The 19,678-nt window shown below is 38.5% G+C and overlaps 1 protein-coding gene across 20 annotated transcripts in view; it reads right to left on the bottom strand.

Moving 5' to 3' along the window:
• FUBP1 (far upstream element binding protein 1) overlaps positions 1 to 19,624 on the bottom strand; it is a 33,896-nt gene extending 14,272 nt beyond the window's left edge. For 13 of the 20 annotated variants that reach the window (XR_010366451.1, XR_010366452.1, XR_010366446.1 and 10 more), the window contains exons 1-20: positions 19,404 to 19,610; positions 18,370 to 18,460; positions 17,319 to 17,381; positions 16,441 to 16,479; positions 16,057 to 16,096; positions 15,232 to 15,281; positions 15,071 to 15,142; positions 14,729 to 14,786; positions 14,103 to 14,265; positions 13,925 to 14,023; positions 13,739 to 13,840; positions 12,968 to 13,070; positions 12,783 to 12,883; positions 12,054 to 12,195; positions 11,164 to 11,324; positions 10,235 to 10,389; positions 10,073 to 10,152; positions 7,139 to 7,267; positions 6,444 to 6,518; positions 1,544 to 1,689 (exon numbers count right to left, since the gene is read on the bottom strand). Coding sequence is in view for 12 of the 20 variants with exons in the window: in XM_064428554.1 (XP_064284624.1) it covers positions 1,544 to 1,689; positions 6,444 to 6,518; positions 7,139 to 7,267; positions 10,073 to 10,152; positions 10,235 to 10,389; positions 11,164 to 11,324; positions 12,054 to 12,195; positions 12,783 to 12,883; positions 12,968 to 13,070; positions 13,739 to 13,840; positions 13,925 to 14,023; positions 14,103 to 14,265; positions 14,729 to 14,786; positions 15,071 to 15,142; positions 15,232 to 15,281; positions 16,057 to 16,096; positions 16,441 to 16,479; positions 17,319 to 17,381; positions 18,370 to 18,460; positions 19,404 to 19,517 (1,983 nt within the window). In the remaining 8 variants the exon portion in view is untranslated. Of the gene's footprint in view, positions 1 to 815; positions 1,166 to 1,543; positions 1,690 to 6,443; positions 6,519 to 7,138; positions 7,268 to 10,072; positions 10,153 to 10,234; positions 10,390 to 11,163; positions 11,325 to 12,053; positions 12,196 to 12,782; positions 12,884 to 12,967; positions 13,071 to 13,738; positions 13,841 to 13,924; positions 14,024 to 14,102; positions 14,266 to 14,728; positions 14,787 to 15,070; positions 15,143 to 15,231; positions 15,282 to 16,056; positions 16,097 to 16,440; positions 16,480 to 17,318; positions 17,382 to 18,369; positions 18,461 to 19,403 lie in introns of those variants that run through there. The other 7 variants (XM_064428561.1, XM_064428562.1, XM_064428559.1 and 4 more) reach the window with 6 other exon arrangements.
• Between the last annotated feature and the right edge of the window lie 54 nt (positions 19,625 to 19,678).

The following is a 19,678-nucleotide window of genomic DNA, read 5'->3' as shown; positions in this document are numbered from 1 at the left end:
CAGACAATGGCAAGACAGACTGTAGTGCATGTAGTCTAATATATGCAAAGAGCCAATAAATATGCAAAGAGCAAACACAGGATTTCAAGAGAATCAGCTTTTTTAGTATGAGCATTAGAGCAATAAGAAGTTTCAAGTATATATAAAAAAATAATCAGTTGATTCAAATACTTGAATATTTACAAAAAGAGAAGTTATCTGCTCTGCAGGAAGTTCTCAACCACTCCCATCACTCAAACAAAACAGCGTTTTAAGGACAGACGCGATTTTTGTAACTGCTATGCATTACCACATCGACTTTTCTACACTGAATTTTGAAGTGGACTACTTTAAACTGAAGGCTTAAGCACATTACATTTAAAGTAAGTTTTATAACTACTCTGAAAAAATCCGTATAATAGTTATGCAGGAACAGTTTTGAAGTATTCAATTAAAAACAAAAGTTATCTGTTATAGCAGCTGCACAGGTCTGAAACAGTGGTCATGTATAAAAGGAAATTTCACTGTTAATGCAATGGAAGTATGCCAAAAGATCATCTTCTTAAACACATGCAGTTTTAATCAAGTAGAAAAAAAAATTAAGGTATCAAGATTACTGGTGCTAGGCAGCAAAATACAATGAATGAAAGAGATCCTCCATCTACAGCTATTCTGCAAGAGGGGAAAAACATGCTAATGACAAGTTTTTAAACTCAACAAGGTTTATGGGGGGGAAAAAAACCCAACTCATTTGTGTAGCGGTACCTTGATTCAGCGTTGCAAATCAATCCTATAATTAATACTGCATATACCCACATATCCAACTTACCGACACAGGAGGTTTCATATTATTTATTGTAAAGCACAAAACAGGCATTTTAAAAGTGATAAAGTATACATTGAAAAAGTACATTTATATCACAAAGCATTGACCACATAATTGCAAATACATTTGCTGGAATGTGTACATCTACACTAATACTAAAAACAAACCATTTTTTTCATTTCTACACAGAAATATTACCTCCTATCAGTAGTGATAGATATTTTGTACATTTTCAAAAACACTATTTTTTAAACCAAATTTAAGATCTTCATCAAGGCGTCTGCATCCATACATTTAACAAAGGTTTTTTCCCCCACACAATGAAGCAAATACTGTATTGTCCACTTCTTATTATTGGCCCTGTGCAGAAGAGATACATAAGAGATACACAAAAAGTTAAAGAAAATCCTTTAAATCGAGCTAACTCAGGAGTGAAGCCTTTAAGAAAGAAAAATTGGTTAATGTAAATGGTGGTGGCTTCTTGCATGGTTTTCAAAACCCTGGGAGGAGAAAGTTTTTCTTCTTTTTTTTTAATAAAAAAAAACAATCACCAAACATATGGATAGATACAGAACTCAAGTTACCAGGTAAACAAAGTCATCTACTCATTATTCTGATAGCTACTTTGCTAGAAAAAAAGATGCATACCCCAAAGGAACAAAGCAGGAGACATGCAAAAAAATATATCTACAACCACTGAGACAGAAGCCAGCCAAAAAAACCACTTTAGGACTGTACCTGTGGTGCTGGAGGATGCTGTGGCATTCCCTGTGGACTTGTCTGAGCGTAGTACGCTGCCTGCTGCCGGTAGTACTCGGCCCACGCCGCGCTGTAATCTGGCTGCCCGCCCGGAGGAGCCCCAGCAGGGGCAGGAACAGCTTGACCTGCAAGGAATTGGAATTACACAGCTTTGTTGTTGCAATAGAAAGGAGAAAATTTCAACGTCTCAGCACCTAACAAACATCACCTAGCAATATGCTTCCAAGGCTTTGAATAAACTTGTGGCTGCTTTTTTCAGCCTGAACACTCATTCTATTACTTTACTGTAATGATTCTCATGTAAATCAAAATTAAGGAACTGTAAGGACAGTTTTTTCAGCCTCCTGATTCATAATCATGAATCATGTTTAAAGCCTGCTGACCTAAACAACAGTAGCATTTAAATACACGCCAAGAGGCAAAACTTTTTGTAATCCACCTAGAGTAATTTTACCTTATTTTACACTAATTTTACCTTATTTTACAGACTGCATTCATTAGCTCAGCAGATGCCAATTCATACACTTCTGCAATTCTGGCATCCTTCGTTCAATTGTAAAGTTATTGCAGGCTGCATTTTTCAGGAAGTGAAGTAATTTTTGTAAACATTTACTCCACTACAAAACAGTCCTGAAACTTGCTTCCACACTTTGTGGAAGTTCCAATTCTCTAGAAACAAGAGCATCCACAAATACACTCTCAGAGACAGATCAGAATTACTTCTCCTTCCAATAGAATCAACTGATAGACTAAAATCCCAGTGACTGATACACAGGGACTCTTCAGCAAAACAATAAAAGAAAATTACAGCCAACCTTTCAGTTGTGCTGTTTTTCCACAGGAGATTTGTCACAGACATCTTCCTTTTTCCTCCAACTTCAGAAACACCAAATACACCCCTCTTAGTAACACTAATCTTTACAATTTTTGAGAGGTGTTTTTGCAGTTACCACTACAGGATGTGTGAGACTCCAAGCAAAGCAACACTCCCTATGCTCTAAACATCTGTCCACACACACTTGCAGGAACCCAGACAGAAGGGTTTATAGTATGTTTTCAAGTTTCCTGAACTTCCAAACCAGAACTTTTATTACTGTCCTATGATGCTTTTGATTTGCATTCTTAATGGGTTAATTGCAAATCAAAAGTTCTAGTCAGAATTAGGATACTACCAAAAAAACACTACCTCTGCAAGTTTTTTCTAAGATACACGAAAAAAAAATCCCAAACCCAAATCACCCCACAGGAAATAAACCCAAGCAAAGTGCAAGCCTGCACCCTGTACAATTCCACGTGCACCCAACTGTCTATTCTGTTACAAACAGAAAGAGGCAGCTTCCACATGACAAAGACTTAAAAGTTTTTCATCCTAACTTAAAGCACCTCACTTTTTAATTGAATACAAGGCCACTGAGCAACTGAGGAACATGAGTATCAGAAATTCTAATGAAGTGTTTTCTAGAGTATCACACAGAAGGCTGGCTTTGTTTGGTTGTTTTTCTTTAAATACTTAAAGAAAATTCACATGAAGAATCCTAGTTATTCACACTACTCCTACACCTGTGTAGTCTTCCAGTCCTCTCAAAAACATCAGGTGTGAGAGCACACAATGAGATTATTTGGCAAAGCATGATCCTGAAAACCATCAAAATACAACCTTCCATTTTCCAACTCTCCTTACAACTTAAGTTTTTTATACTTACACTGTAGGTAAGCTCTGAAAGGCTATCCATCTTTTAGTTTGGTTTATACTGTAATAGAATTTCTAAAAACACTTCTATTTCTTCAAATCTTTAGAGCTGTTATCATATTTTACAACTGGTAATGTACCGCAACTTCCAATTTACATCTCTGATCAATTATTTTAACAAAACCTACCTTTAATATGGTTACAAATTATCCCAGGGTACACTATCCAATTTCATCATTACTCTGAGATAATATCTGTACTTACAAATCATTGTCAGCACAACTGATTGTCAAAGATAAGGGATTTTTTGTGCATTATGATCCAAGAATCTTAGGACATTCAGCCAACTATGTCAAGGCAGCAGTGAAGTTCAAATAACAAATCAAAGAAACTTAACATCTACTCAAAGATGTCAAACTGGACTTCTGTCCTGATGGGTATTTTAGGTGCACAGTTTCCTACTAAGTACTGCAAGTAGTTCTGAACCCACACATGGAATTCAGCAGTTTAGTCCAAGCTTCCCCTCAGCACAGAAGCTGCACCAAGCAGCACCTGCTCATTAATATCCAAATTCAACCGTAACACTTATGGGTAATGCTGATCAACTCCACACAAAGGAAACATGAGAAACACAGAACACCTCCCCTTTAAGCAGGGCTGAGAAAGGAAACACCAGCAAATTTTACAGTTCAACATTATCAAGGGTGATTCTAGTAAAAGTGAACTTTTTTGTTGCTTCTTTCCACTACAGTGCTGAGGAATCTTTTAAAAACACTCCTATTTTATTATTGAATTCTTCATCCCTACAATATATGGGAATGACTTTAAATGATGAAGTTAAAAATTCTGCTAGTGACACATAGATTTACTAGTGATCATGACTTCATGTTATCCATGCGAGACTTTTTGGAGTATTTGCTACTCAAAACAGTAGCCCCCGAAACAAGGGTCTGAAAATGGAGACTGGCTTTGCCACTGTATTTCTGACTCAGAAAACACGTTACTATTCAAGTCAGCATTCAGTGAAAAATACAGTGAAGTGTTCTCTATGATTAGCAGAGTCATATCACACCAGTAGGAAGCCACTTTGAAAACACCATTATTGTTTGGATGGGCATATTCTGGAGTGTTTTAGCATTTTCAGATCACTCATACTTAACTAAGTATGAGAAAACCCAAAACACCACCTGCAGTATCACTGGCACCTTGTTCAGCTTCCCACAATGACTATCAAAATAGTTTTTTTCAGCAGCAAAAATAGAACTGATTGGGCTCAACAAATCTGAGCTGGAATTTCAGTCCAGCTCTCCCTAACAATGTTTGGTGAAATCATCTGTGTTGTGAAAAACCTGAGTTGTCAAAGAGCAAGTGACTTGTAATTCCCATCCTTTGGCACAAGTTCATGGGGATAGAAGATAACAGTACTACAGGAAGAACAAATGGTTCTGGAAAGCCTGGAGACCACAAGAATTTGCTGTTGGACAGCCTTCCTCTCCATCACATCTTCTACGATCTTCTGCAGTTAATGATGTGGGGAAAACCAGCACCATTTAGCATTATGTCAACTCGGCTGAATTCCTCTTTTTTTAAGAGGCTTTAGAAATAAATGGTATCTACCACATCAAGATTCTGCAGCAAAAAGTTCTCATGATTTACAGGTAAGTTATATAGGTCCAGCCATCAAGAGCTATCTTTCAGGCAAAGAACTCAATCTAAACTAGAAAAAGGAATTAAGATGAGAACTGCCCATGTGCTTTTCCTCTTATTTGACTGTCTTGGCATTTTTCACATTTTACGAGCAACTATTTTTTATCTCCCAATGCGTTTTTTGGCTCACACTGCTCTTTGGAAATGCTCCCATAAACTCTATCCCAACACCTTATAACTTGCTGTAATTTAATCTGTGCAAGTGCAAGACTAGTAAAACCCACTTTGCTTTCCAAGACAGCAAATCAAAAAGATGGCAAAGTGCCTACCAACAAATTACATTATTTTTAAAAAAGTGAAAGCCACCCACAAGTTTGCCTTTCAGAATATGAGCCAAACTAACAGACAGTAAATTGAAAAGAAACAGCTGAATGAATCAGGAAGAAGAAAAATGGGAAGGTCTATCATCTTAGAATTCACATGTTTGGGAGTTGTAATTTTCTTAGTCTGATACACAGTTGTTGAACTCAATACTCATTATATGTTTTCTGTAGAATTGATCACTTATACTGTGCCAAAATAAAAAATAAAGATAGTTATGTCTTGGCAAATAACTATCAATACAGCGGAAGGTTTCTAAGAGGAATTATGCATGTTATTGATCTTAAATCTGACTACTTTTAATATTCCATGAGAAAACTGAGTGCAGTTGGAAGATGGCAGAACAGCCACCAAACCCTGCCCTGCAAACAAAGATGCATCCCAAAGCAGATGCTGCTGTATGTCTAGTCACAAATACCTGGGAAAGGGCTGGAATTCCTAAGGCCACTGGTGTTCAGTATACAGTCCCCATGGCAGGACACCACGGGCAGAAGATGACCATGATTTAAAAGGTAATGACACCTTCTGCCAGTGCATAGAAACCACATACTCAGTTCTTATACACAAAACACTGAAATAATCAAGTAACCCAGCACATTCATTTCATTTTTATAAAGAAAGCTACCAACAACATATAATCTGCAGTTTAAATACAGCTCTAGTGCTGCAAAGCAAATACTATTATAGATGAAAGCTAATTACAATGCTTAAGTATAGTAACCTGAAACACAGAAAGCAAAGCACAAGACAAAAAAATTTGTATGTAATCTGAAGAGAATTGGGAAAGAACTATCAAACAAGAAAAGTAACAGCTTCATAAAATAGACCAAAGTGAGCTTCAAAACTTAGGAAATGTACTTCAAAATACCCAGATTGAAACATTTAAATTAAAAGATGTTGTTTCCCAAAAATCAAAGACATCTCATTAAGTCTGAAATATTTTTATGAAGCTGATTCCTAGCCCAAGTACCAAGAAATGCGTAAAAACAACACAACATTTAAAGTCTGCTTCTCAGCTTTGGTTCAGAACACACATGACTGTGCATTTCACATTTTTGGGGGTAAAAGCTCCCATCTCATCCAGTAAAACAAAAGTCTCCTAAAACATTCGACTGTGAATGTGGAACAGAAAAAATAACAGAAAAAACCCTGCACACTTACCCATTTTTTTGTAGTACTCCTCCCAGGCCTTGGTATAGTCAACCTGCCCTGCTGGTGCTGGATTTGGCTGATCTCCTGAATTACATTAAAAATAGTTAAACTAAAATTACAGGGGTTTGTTTCACACATAATTCAAATAATCAACTGAAATTTTCAGTAACAGTCCTACATGATGTGATTCAAATCTTACACTATAAACCTTTGTGGTACAAGCTACTACAATTAGAAACTACTAGTAAACAAGACATGTTTTCAAGATTAACGAAGGGCATACCACAAGCAATACAAAATACCAAAAATTCAAGTGGTAAGCCTCAGCCAGGCACAAAAATTAAAATAACACAACTAAATACCACAACTGTAATTGACCTAAACCTACTGGAAGTGATGCAACCATTTAAGCAAATGACAATTAACAGTTTAGCTCATTACATTTTTATTTATGACTGCTCTATGTAGTCATTAAGTCAGCCCACATTGCAGCAAAACTCTTTGGAGTGTATTCCAAGATAAATGGATTACCCTTGTTACTGCTGAAATTAAGAAAAGCAATACTGAAGGCTATAAGCAATAGTTTTCCAAGAAAACCAGCTACTTAAAATAAATTTACCTGACATAGCAGGACAACAATAAAAAATAATGGGGTTTTTACATGTCCAGCAATGAGAAATGTGTCCATTTCACTCAATATCTACCTTGTCCATTGGTTTGGGTTGTAGCTGGTCCACCAGGAGGGGCTGCAGGTGGTGGCTGTGCTTGCTGCTGATAATAGTGAGCATAATAAGCTGCCCACGCAGCTGAATTGGGATCTGTTCCTGGCTTACCTATGAAAACAGAACATAAGCATTTATAATAGCACTACTATGAACAGAATGCTGTCCTCAATTAATCCTATCCTAGGCATTCTTATTATCCTCCAAGGAAAAATCCATCTAAACAAAATATCCATGTACATCTTTAAAGTATTTTTTCTTTCTAGCATAAACTTTTGATCAGGTTTCAGACCAACTTACAATACAAAGTGTATTTTCATAGAGCTGGTGAGATAAAATAATTTTAAAACCTTTACTACTACAATGCCACTTATTAATCTTACATGTGGTAAACAGAAACAGATTTTAAGTTTATTTAAACAGTCATGTCAATAAATGGCAGCAGCAATGAATCATTCTAGCACCAAACGATTTCAGTGGTTTTACTTTTGTTAGAACCTCACGCTAATGACACTGGCACCGGTGGAGGAGGCATGCCAAATACATATTTCTGAAACAGAAGAATACAAGACTTACTAGGTATTTGCAATGCTTGTCACTTAAACTTTAAGGTAACAGTAAAATAGAGAAACACACAGCATTTTAAGAACCTGAATCCACATACATGGCTATTAAGCATCACTGTTTACTTACAGCTTTTTAGTATAAAAATAACAGAAACAGTTGCATCTTCTGCATCTATCTCCATGATTCCTTATTTTTATCTACATCTAGGTAGGCCAATGATGCTGCTTCCTAGGGGTTTATAGCTCTGTTTCTCACATTTAGCCTTTAGGAATGGCTTATTCTTGCTGAATCACAGTTAGATTACATTACAAGACTGGCAATTGACAATACCCAAAAATCTACTATTGGAGAACATAATATGTTTTACACAACCAGCATATATTTGCAAACAGTATTTGCAGTCTTAAAGAATAAAAGTATCTGCAAAGAAATTCAGCCAAGCGAGGAGAGAATTTCACAGAAGGACATGGACACAACTGATACTTTAGAGTAATTATACATGGGAATGGAAATACAATCCTCCCTAAACATGGAACAGGTAAGGCAGTGAGTAATGGAAGATGAAGAATTTCCCTGGAAAAGGCATTCAAGAAGAAACCCAGAAAAACAAATTAATGTTAAATGAAATCCTGTAACAAGTCAGATGTAACCACTTCAAATACACACAGAAAAAATCTTAACACACTACTTTCTGTTTGAATTGCACTGCTTCCATCAACAACAGTGGATTTCAATTAACACTTCCTATATTCTAAGTTTACCTGCAAATATCAAATAAGCCATTGCTCAATTCCTCCCCCTCCTTCTTAGCTATTTCTCTAGAGTAGAAGAACACAGAGCTGGATTCATTAAACTTCCAAAGAAATTTGACTGTAGTGACCAGCTCCACTTTCACATGACAAGGGCAAGCACAGTTCTGGAGAGAGCACCTCTGAAAAAAGTACTAAAATAACCCATTTGTTACACTGGAATGAGTAACTAAGTGAAAACTGCAGAAAAATAATTCAAAGAAATGCTAGTCAAAAGAAACACCAACTTCAACTGCACATATGAGAACTTCAGTAGATTTTAAAGAGAAGTATTTATCAAAAAACGAGTTACAGAATCATCAAGATGACGTCAAGGGAACATTTGCCGTTTTTTGTTACACAGCCTTTATGTAGACAAGTAACTTCAGAAGAATAAAAAAAAGTGGTGTGAAACAGGCTGTAACTTTTTAGCAGTGGTTTTGCATTAAATACTTTTGCAATGCTGAGACTAAGTCACTTTGAGCCATTCTACTTCTAAATGAAGTCAGCAGGCATTTTAAACACTGAACTGAGTACATGCAGAGCTACCTTGTGCACAAGTTTGGGAACTAAAACCAGCAATGGCTCTTTGCAAAGACATAACATGGTACATACATGGAGTCCCCTTCTCCACTAATGGAACCAAGTTCAGGAACAGTGGCTATCATAAAATATCTGTCATTGATAACAAAAATATAATTGAGATCTTTTGGCTCACATTGTGAGGAAACTCCACCTCAAACCAATGAGGTACAACAAACTCAAGCATCTAGCCTTACCATGCCTTCTGTGGCTGATGTTCCATTTCCCCATATCCTCTAGTCCAACCAAAGGATGTAAACTTAAAGAAAAGCAGGATACTACAACTTTGGAAGTTGTAATTAAGTAAGAACTCCCAATCTCGACAAAGATAAACAGAAATAGAAGAAGCAAATTCTACAAAGATAGGTTTCAGAAGAAAATACAAAACTATTACAAGCAAAAGTTCAAAATACACAACCCTAACTAGTTTAACTGCATTAACAGCAATTCACCAAGGTTTCAGCCCTCAAAAGGAACTCAACAAAATACACTGGAGCATCAGAATCTTAAAAGAAATTGTAGTAGAACAAAACCTAGAAATATCATAGCATTAAGTGCAAAAAGACAAATCAGTAAAGACTGTTTAAAATAAAATACAGAAGTCACTTACTATTAGAGAAAGAAAAGACATCCTTATTATAGAACTTTATGCAAAAACATTGATTTTCAGAAAACTGAATTGCACAAGATCAGTGAACCAAGACTTGCAAGAAGTATCATAAATAGTGATGCGGTATCAGCAACATTTGTAAAAAAAACATACTCCAACTGTAACAATTAAATTTCAACATTTCACAAGCCACATATGGGAAGGGCAAAACATAAGTAAACTGACAATCAGTGAAAAAAAGCCAGAGAAACAGGAGCTTTTCAGCTTCAGGAGTGTAACACAAATAACTGTACAATGCATATACTTGTAAGGACAGACTGGATGTACTTGAAATATTCCAACACTACAGTACAGGTGTGCATTTCCTACCTGGGTCTGGTGGGTTTGGTGGCTGCCAGTGTGGATAAGCATTTCCCCATCCCTGTGGAGCATATGGAGCTGGAGGACCACTATAAAAGATCATACACACACAGTGAAAGGCAGTCCCAGGGTGACCCCACACAGAAGGAAGTCAGCTGAAGCAATACTTACTGAGGTGCAGGACCAGGAGGGCCTGGGTTATAAGGAGCTGGATTATATGGTCCCATAGGAGCACCAGGACCTGGTGGCCCAGGAGGTCCATGCGGGCCAGGAACAACACCATGGGGACCATGGGGAACAGGTGGACCCAATGGGTTCACTGGACCCTGTAACAACAGTAGGACAGAGATGAAAATACACCTTGAGGTCCTCCCTTTCTCAGCATTTTCAAAGCATTTATCTGAACACTCAAAGAACATCTAAAAGGTTTGACTGGTTTTGAAGACAGTTCCCTGCAGAAAACAGGCTATTTAAAGTTTGATTAGGCTTAGAGGTAGTTAAAAGCAGCTGTGACAGTAATAGCAACTAAAAACCTGCATTTATTTCAGTTCCTTCTTCAGGAAGTGAAGGATTTTACAGAAACCCACAGATTTTTCCACAAGTTGCACTAAACTCCCCACACTCTAACAAGACTATCAGTTCTAAAATAAATCAATACACCTAAATCTGACTAACTAAACCTGCTTGTAAGATCAGGCACAAAAAGCCTTTTAGTAAATTTGATGACATGCACACACATGCAAACAAAACCACTGTTAAACTGAAGGTGTAACTTTGATTAGAACTCTACCCAAACATACTGGGACTGAAAAACAAAACACACAATTTAGTATCACTGACATCTTTGAACTTAACAATTTTTTCATATACACAAAACTGGCATTTTCAAGAGCACACCATAAGATGTTGATGAGATAAACTGTTTCCATTTCAATATTTTGTTACATTACTTTAAATCCAGATGGCCATTATTATCAATTTATTATCTGATTAAATTAATTGGGGAAGTGAAAGGAAAGAGAAATCTCCACAAAGGAGACTTGCTTTCAGCTCTGTTTAGCTCCAACAGTAGACAAAAAAGCAGTTAGTTATCCACTCACTCCAATCTTTTCTTCTATAAGTTGTCGTGCATAATCTATTTGCTGGGGTGTTCCACGGATAGTAAACATCTTCATGTTTGGATCTGCATTAGGTGGAGGATTTCTCTGAAGTTCTATTCTAGCACCAGACTGTTGACTTATACTTTTAATAGTTTCACCACCTACAATGCAATACAGAGTTTTTATAATGTGCATCAAAGCAAAAAATACCGAGTCATATCAGAGAAAGTCAACTGCAAGGAAGCCAAAAACACATGAAAAAGCACCTATTCTTATGAGCTGTTCAAGAGCATCCCAACAATTCAAACAAAATCTCCTCAGTGTAGGATAGAGGTTTAATGGCAATAAAAAAGTAAAATACTTTTAAAAGATTATAAAAATGTTACTCAGAAACAGCAGCAAGAATTCGTACAATCTTGTAAGTATTTCTTATTTATGTAAACATCTAATATTAGACATTAATAACAACTGACACACATAGTTATCAGTAAATAGAAACTTATAACCCAACCTCCCTACAAAAGGGTCAAGGGAGCCCAAAAAAAACAAAAAAGCCCCACAGAGCCTGACAAGGTGAGTGACTCCTCTTACAGGATCCAGACAAGTTATGTGTACCATTAGTATATACGAAGTCTTCAAAACAGGGGAAATTGGGCAATTAAAATTTTTTTAAAAACCACAGAATCACAAAATATTCTGAGCTGGAAGGGACCCACAAGGATCATGGGGTCCAACTCTAAAGTGAAAGGCCCATACAGGGACGAAACATCCAACCTCAGCATCATCAGCATCATACACATCATGCATCTCTGTAGCATGGCATTTGGCCAAACAGAGAAGCTGAGCGGTTTTAAAAGTAACATACAAGGTACATAAATAAGATATATTGCCTTTTCCAATGATTAATCCAGTTTTGCCAGTAGGGACAATAAAATTGAACTCCTGTAATCCACCAGGAGGCCCCATGTTCCAGTTGCCTTGGCCTCTACCCCTTCCTCGACCACCAGGTCCTGGTCCACCAGGGTTACCAGCCTAAAAAGAAGCAGCAACAAGTGAGCATGTTCTATAAAATTACCACAAAAAAATAATGCAAACAAGCTACATGACAGCATTGTTAAGATAAAACTGATTCACTACTCAGACAATTTTGGTAGTTAAAGTCCTTTTATAGAGGACCTAAATTTTAAATTCTAAGATACGTTCTGTACATTCTGCATGTGAAAGATGAAGGAGGAAAAGATACAGAAGCAAGCAGAAATTTCACACATACAAAGATGCAATTTTTGTCTGCCTTCTGTAAATGCAGCAGTGGGGCTCATCTAACAACAAGCTTTTAAACACTGATTACAACCAAGAGTAAGAGCATTATCATCTATTAACACAAACCAGAAGCAGCAGCTCTAAAACCAGCCACATCAAGAAATGCCATGACTTTGAATCAGTATGGTCACTTGTAAAACTAACTGTAAAAGTAAATATTCATATTCCAGATCAAACTTTGAAGTAGATTCAAATGGCACAACTAAATTATTTTCTCTAGTTACACACACTTTTTGAACACTTTGGGTCTTTTCAAAAGGGGAACGGGACATTTTAAACGTTGAACAACGTTACCCAACCTGAACACTGCGAAGGAGATCAGTAATAATTTCTGCAGCATGCTGACATCTGTCAGGAGGCCCTGTGATCTGGGCTATTCTATCTGGAGTTGTTCCATCATCTGGAATAAAAATGAACTATTCCAGTACATGCAATTCAGTAAATTCACACTGAAGTCACAAAAACTTATGAACACGTTACAAACCTGGCTTGAACTGGATCCTAACACCAGCATCATTCTGGATCTTTTTAATCATCTCTCCATTTCTTCCAATTACAATACCTACAGCAAATCGTGGTATTGGAACCTAAAAAAAACCCAAACAAAATGTTGATGACACAGATATTACTAAAAAATTCACATAATGAAAGGGTTAGAACCATAAACTAGGGCAAGACCAATGTCACTTCAGGTTTTTTCAAGGATGGATTTTTTATTATCAAGTCACAAGCCCAGAACATACTGGACTAAACCACTAAAAAGAAAGCAATCCTATGCTTTAGAAGTTCTCATAGAGGTAGCAATTCAGCGGATTTTATGCTTCTCAGAAAAAAAAAAAAGAGGAAAGAATTTATTGAGTATGTAAAATGCAGGTTTTAGCAGATGAAGCTTTAAGCCTCTCCCTGATAAAGTTACTAGCTTGTGACTTGCATTAACAGCTGGCCTTACATAAGATCTGTAAAGGCCAAAGTCCATTTTCAATAATGTTGTAACATTATATACTTGACCATAAAATTTACTTGCTTATTTGATAAAAAACTCCAGCTACTTGAAATTGTTCAGATCTGCTGGCAATGTAAAGTGAATACTGCACATCATTTAGTGCTGTAAATGATCCAGCAATGATCAAGTATTACTTACATGCCACAGACAACTTTTGAAATCTGGTTAAAAGCTTTCAGTGGTATTACCCGACTTAACATTTTAAAATTAACATCTCAAAATACAGTGAACAAGTTTTTCAACCATGCTTACGTCTATCCCTTCATTTCCTCCTATTCTTGACCCATATTCGTTGCGCACCTCTCTAAAGCCACCTTGATCGCGAATTAACTCCAGCACCATTTCCTTGGCTTGCTAAAAGAAGAACAAAAAGTTTGTTCAGGTACTGCAACATCCAAAGAGACTTTAAAATGCTCTCAAGTGTGAGGCACTTCTTACCTGAACTTTATAAGGGTCTCCAGTTATCCTAAGGGGCTTGTCTGCACCAGTGTTCTGTGGACCATCTTGAATCATGACCATTTTGACACCTGCCCGCTCCTATTTGACAAAAGGGAGGTCAATACTCACTCAAATCCAGGTTCAGTATCATCATATTTAAAAGATGATGCACATATACCTGTAATTGTTTAATTGTTTCTCCACCTTTCCCAATAACTAATCCTGCTTTACTTGCTGGAATCATAATTTCTTGGACTGCATTTCCAGGTCCATCACCATGATGAAATCCAGGTGCAGGTCTTCCCTTTTCAACTATCTGATCAAGCAATCTTTTTGCTGACCTGTGAAAGAAAATACACATTCATAAATACATATCCCTGCAAGTATCCCTTGTCCACACCTATTCTGCTTGGCAATTTCTAAAATCTGAATAGTTCCTGCAAAAGAATTATGGTTATCATCAATAAGAAAGATGAAGCAATCTCAATCAATCTGCAAAAGTAATTTAAAAAACAAACTGCAAAATAATAAAACCACTCCAATATTGGAATTTAAAAGGTGGTCCTTTACCAATCACATTTAATGAAGTTACCTCCTCAAGGTCCCTGAATATAGTTACACTCATCAAAGCTTAATTCAGAACAAAAGCTGCTGCTTGATTCAGCAGGCAAAGTAAGGACATTTGTACTTGTAACCACCACCACAACAGTGGACAAAAGCATGTATGCATTCACTACATGTCAGGTCAGCTGCCATAACAGTAAAATCATGATTATAGTCCTGACATCAGTTAAAAATACTTACTGAACAGACTCTGGTGTTCCAGTCAGCATACATGATCTTTCAGGCAGGCCTCCACTATCTGCAGTCATAAAATAAAACCAACTTCTCAGCAGTGTTAAGTCAGAGATTATAAAATTAACCAGAGTATACAAACGACTGGCTTTTCATATTCAATGAAGCAGAAAAATCATTGTATCCCATTTTGCATTTCTTTAGCCTATCACAGTCATGATTAGGACAAAAGAATTAACCCATATCTTAAATGAAGGTTAAGGCAACGAGAAGCAGCAATCTTCTGGACTTCCTACCCATCACAGCCCTACTCCCCCAGACAGACAAGTTAAACCCCCCACAAATAGTTACCAGGTGCAATCTGTATTTTACAGCCAGACTCTTGCTGTATGCGTGAGATCTGCTCTCCACCTCTGCCAATTACTTGGAGAAAGAAAACACAGAAAGGTTATTTGTACTAAGAGCATCTGCTAACATCCCCCACTATACCACAAGAGCACAGCTGTACTTACTGAATCCAACCATCCCATCTGGAACTTTGTATTCCTCTGTCATCACAGACCTACAGCCAATGTTAAACAAAAGACATGACCATGCAGAGACCAAACGAGCATTGCATTTACATACATCCTCCCATTAAACTAAAGCAAGCTGCCCCACCACCACCCTGGCTTACTTGCCTCCCATTACCATTAAAAGTCATTACACAAGCACAGTTCTACATAAGCTGACAACACACAGAAACTACACAAAAGGTTCAAGTGTTGTGCAAATCGCTGAGTAGTCTTCCTCCACCCTCTTTATTAACAGATGTGCAGTACAGAGAAGGCTACTGTAGCATTTTAAGTTTCCACTGTGTATCATCAAAGGATGCTGCAAGTTTTGGTATCTCAGAATTGTCTAAAGCACAAGAATAATAGCTGGATCTAGTTGTTCAGGTAAGAAATGAGTGGAGAAAGCTACGAAGTTGTAGTCTGAGTTATTTTATTTGGTTTTAGGTCATTCTGCTTTGGTTTTTGGTTACAAGATGACATCACCTTTCTCTTCAGATCTGCTTCAAACTTCTAGATATGCTATCTATGCTGAAGTAGAAAAACCAGCCAATATATTTTCCTTTGATTAAGCTCAATCCACAGCCTAGGCCGTGGAGGAAGAAAGGGAGAGCAATGTAGGTACATTTTAAGTGTCTCACTTGGGACTTACTAAAGCTAAACTTCAACAGATCACACAAAGACAGAATAAATGCTTCATGTGTTAACACCATTTTTTCAAAAAAATTGCTTGAAACTGCTTTGTTTTAATAAAAACTTATGTAAGATGTAGTGCAAAACTCTTACCTTTGCTGCTGATGCATCGGTGGTAGCTGATTTCCAAAAGCTATAAACAAACATTGTTAAAATTAAATTTAAACAAGTGGTATAGCTTACAACTAAGCTTCTCCTTTGATAACAAAACTCAATTGTACCAAACTTTTGTCCAAGTTTACTTTTAAGAAGTGTTATCAAAAGGTTTAAAAACTATTAGAGACTCTCAACTGTGCTACCACCACTGTCAGTTTTAGCAAGCAGACTCCTGCTGCTTCAACAGTATAAGACAAAGCCCCAGCCATTTTCTGGATCTCACTTATTCAAGTGTCACCTACCAGAACACCTTCAAACTGTTGTTCTGACAATGTTACACTTGTTTAGGGTTTTTTTGGCAACAAAATAAAAATTACTTACAGTCATTCTGGGGAGCAACTTTCTTAGCATCTGGTTGATCTGCAAAATTAAGATTTTTTAAATTTTTTTTGCCAAGAAATTCAGGAAGTGTTTAAGCCTTTTAGTGTGAATTGTAAATTTCCAGTGTATTTTAGCCCCCCTCCCCTTTTTTTCCCCTCTCTTTTTCCTCCTCCAATTTCAGGGAGTTGATCATCTGAATAAAAGAAAGAATCTCACGAACACTCAGCACTTGGTTAGTATAGCTGAAAAGATGTTAGGTTTTTCCATGTATCTATTAGTTTATCAAAGGCAGCATTCAGAACGCACTGTGTGTAGATAGCTCACAGATACCCAGTCACTGAAACTCAACTAAGACAAGGAACAAAGTCCAGCTTTGTTGGCTGCTCAAGCTAATGATGCTTCTATAGTAAAAAAAGAAAAAAAAATCAAATCCATACAAAAATCAACAATAACTCAAAAAATAATTCTGACAATGACCACAAATCTAGACCAAACATCTGAAAATACAACAGTATCACATGGCAATGCAATCTCAATCTGAATGTTGATATGAAATCCCTATCCAAATATCAAGAACCTCATAGCATAAAACTTCAAAAAAAAAAAGAAAACAGCAGATTCACAGCAACTACATCACTACTGTCCAAATCCTTTCTGTACAGCAGAGAAATAAAAGGCATCATGAACCTACATCTAAAAAGATAATACTTCAGATGCTTCCTTCCCACCCCAAAATAAAGGCTATATGAACCACCATAATGTATGTGCAGCAAAAACTCAGCCACATATTCCAAGAAATATTTGTGTCAATCCAGAAAGATCCACTAGTTTATGTCATGTTTACATACTAAACACAGGTAATAAATAAAAATTCCTGCCTTTAAAAGGAGAGGGCATTCCCTCCCAGTGTGTTGTACTGCTCGGACTTGTCCAAGAGCCATCTACACATAAAATAAAAAGAATACATTACATATATCATCTGAAGCATCATTAGCTCATTTTTGTATATTAAAAACCTCACCTTTAATAGAAAAAAAAAACTTTACTGTAGGACACAAGAACTCCTGATATAAAGCCTTAGTTACATTCTGTAGACTGAGTTTCAATCCTCTTAAAGGAAAAAAAAAGACATTTCTCTTTTGTGAAACCTATGAGAACATTCCAGCAAGCTCAAAGATTTCTTCCTGTAATTTAAATAGGATTTGGTGTGTATATTAACCATATCAAACCCTGTTAAGTTCAAAGTGGATGCTCTGTAAGAGACAGAAGAGGACACACACACGTTTCAGGAGAAAACTCTACTGCAGTGTAAGGCAAATCCAAAAAGCTGCAACAAGTCAGAGGATTTAAGAATCATCTTATCAGGGTTCACACACGCTGCAGGCTGAACTATTACACTACACAAACGCATCTTCAAGGCAGAAAATTTACTTCCCTGTGTCTTTTAAAAGTCCTATGCTTTTACAATGAAATGCATCAATACTTTTATTTCAAACAGTGCAGTAATAAAGGTAAGGAAACAACCCAGCTTCAGGAGCACTTCCTGCCCTAATTGCAATTTATGAGTTGTAACCAATCCCACGCAACCACAAAAGACTTCAATGACACCTGAAATAGGTATTTTGCAGCCCGAATATTTCTGTCCCTTACCCCAGCATTCATTTTTCTATTTGCAGCACCTAAACCACATTTAAAATACCGTAAAAGAGGCTTACATTCACTTCAGGTTAGAACGCAATGATTTAAAACTTTCCCACTAAACTGAAAATGAAAAAATATGTCATGATCTATGAAGGGAACAAAATGTTTTAATGCTCTGCTATGGGGAAATAAAAAAACCCGAATCCACAAACAAAAACACCACCAGCAATCTTTCTAGCACAATGGCCATGCTCCACAAAAAGAAATGCAGCAGGAATGAGTGCATACCTCCATCCTCAAGAGGTCTTTTCTGCCCTCCGTAACCGTAGTCGTTTGAATTCATTGCTGTGCCAGCATCTCCTCCAATTTTCGCTGCAATCTAAACAAAAGGCAGATGTGAGCCAAGGAAAAAAATTAATTCGGCCCATGTTCGTTCCACGTCTTCTAAAAGATTTCAGGGATTTAAACAATGCGCATTAAAATGACCCCAAATAATCAAATAAAAGGACAAAACCAGTTTTGTTCATAGAGGTTTTCTTTAATGTTTTAAAGCCCTCTGCTCATACTTCAGCACCAGAGCCTCCTAAATTTTCCTCACCTACAAAAAAAATCCCAACGAGAACTCGGCCTTTAAACATCAAAACCTTTTTCCTAAACGGGAATTTTCTTTCTCTACGCCTTCTTCCCCAAACACTGCGGTATCTCACGGCAGGGCCTCTCCGGCCGAACAATTTCAAAACCCGACCACGCCGGGTTTTCTAATACCGCCAAAACCGCGACCGCTTATTAACAGACAAGGCGAACATTTCGCCCGAGAAGCGACGAAAACATCGCCCGTGGTGCAGGAGCCGCAAATAAAGCTGCGGGATAAAGAGCTTCCGCAAGGGCCGCCCTCGCCCCGCCGCCCAACCGGTCCGAGCAGGCTGCGGGCGCCGCGGGCGCCACAGCACGGCCCGCGCCGCGGGGCCGCCGCCCTGCCGGCCCTCCGCCGGCCCGGCCCGATAACGCGCCGCTACTCGCCCGCCGGGATTTCGCCTCCCCGCCGCCGGGGCCCGCTGCTCTCACCGCCGAGTCCCCTCGGGCCGCTCCCGGCGCTGTTCGCGGGCAATGGCGGAGCGGGGCCGCAAGTACCTCGCGGCCCAGGGCGGGCGGGTGGCGCAAAGGGGGCGTGGGGACGGGACAAAGCTCCCCCCAATCCCACAGACGCTGCGGAGCGGCCCCGCTCCCCGCGGCCGGGCGCGCAGCGCCCTCACTGCTCCCGCGGCTCCAGAGCGCGGCCTCCAGGCCCCGGGACCCCATTGATTCCGTGGAGCCGCACGCACCTGCCTAGCTCTCTGCAGCGCGTCTTTAAAGGCATCGTTCACTCCTCCAGCCCCGCCGCCACCTCCCCCGGGCGCGCCCGCGGCAGGAGGGGGCACCGTGGAATAGTCGGCCATGGCCTCCGCGGCGCCGCTCCGGCCGCTGCCGCCGTCTGCCAAGAAAGAGAGAAAATGGCGGCGGGCGCGCGCCTTTCACATTCCTGCGCGGCATCGTGCTCGGGGGGGGAGCGCGCCGAAACCTCGCGAGATCTCGGGCGGGATTTCATTGCGGGCGCCGG

The sequence above is a fragment of the Passer domesticus genome, chromosome 7 (genome assembly GCF_036417665.1).
Source record: "Passer domesticus isolate bPasDom1 chromosome 7, bPasDom1.hap1, whole genome shotgun sequence".
NCBI lineage: Eukaryota > Metazoa > Chordata > Aves > Passeriformes > Passeridae > Passer > Passer domesticus.
Note: the sequence above shows the minus strand (reverse complement) of the source record. Positions and strands in the feature narration are given on the sequence as shown.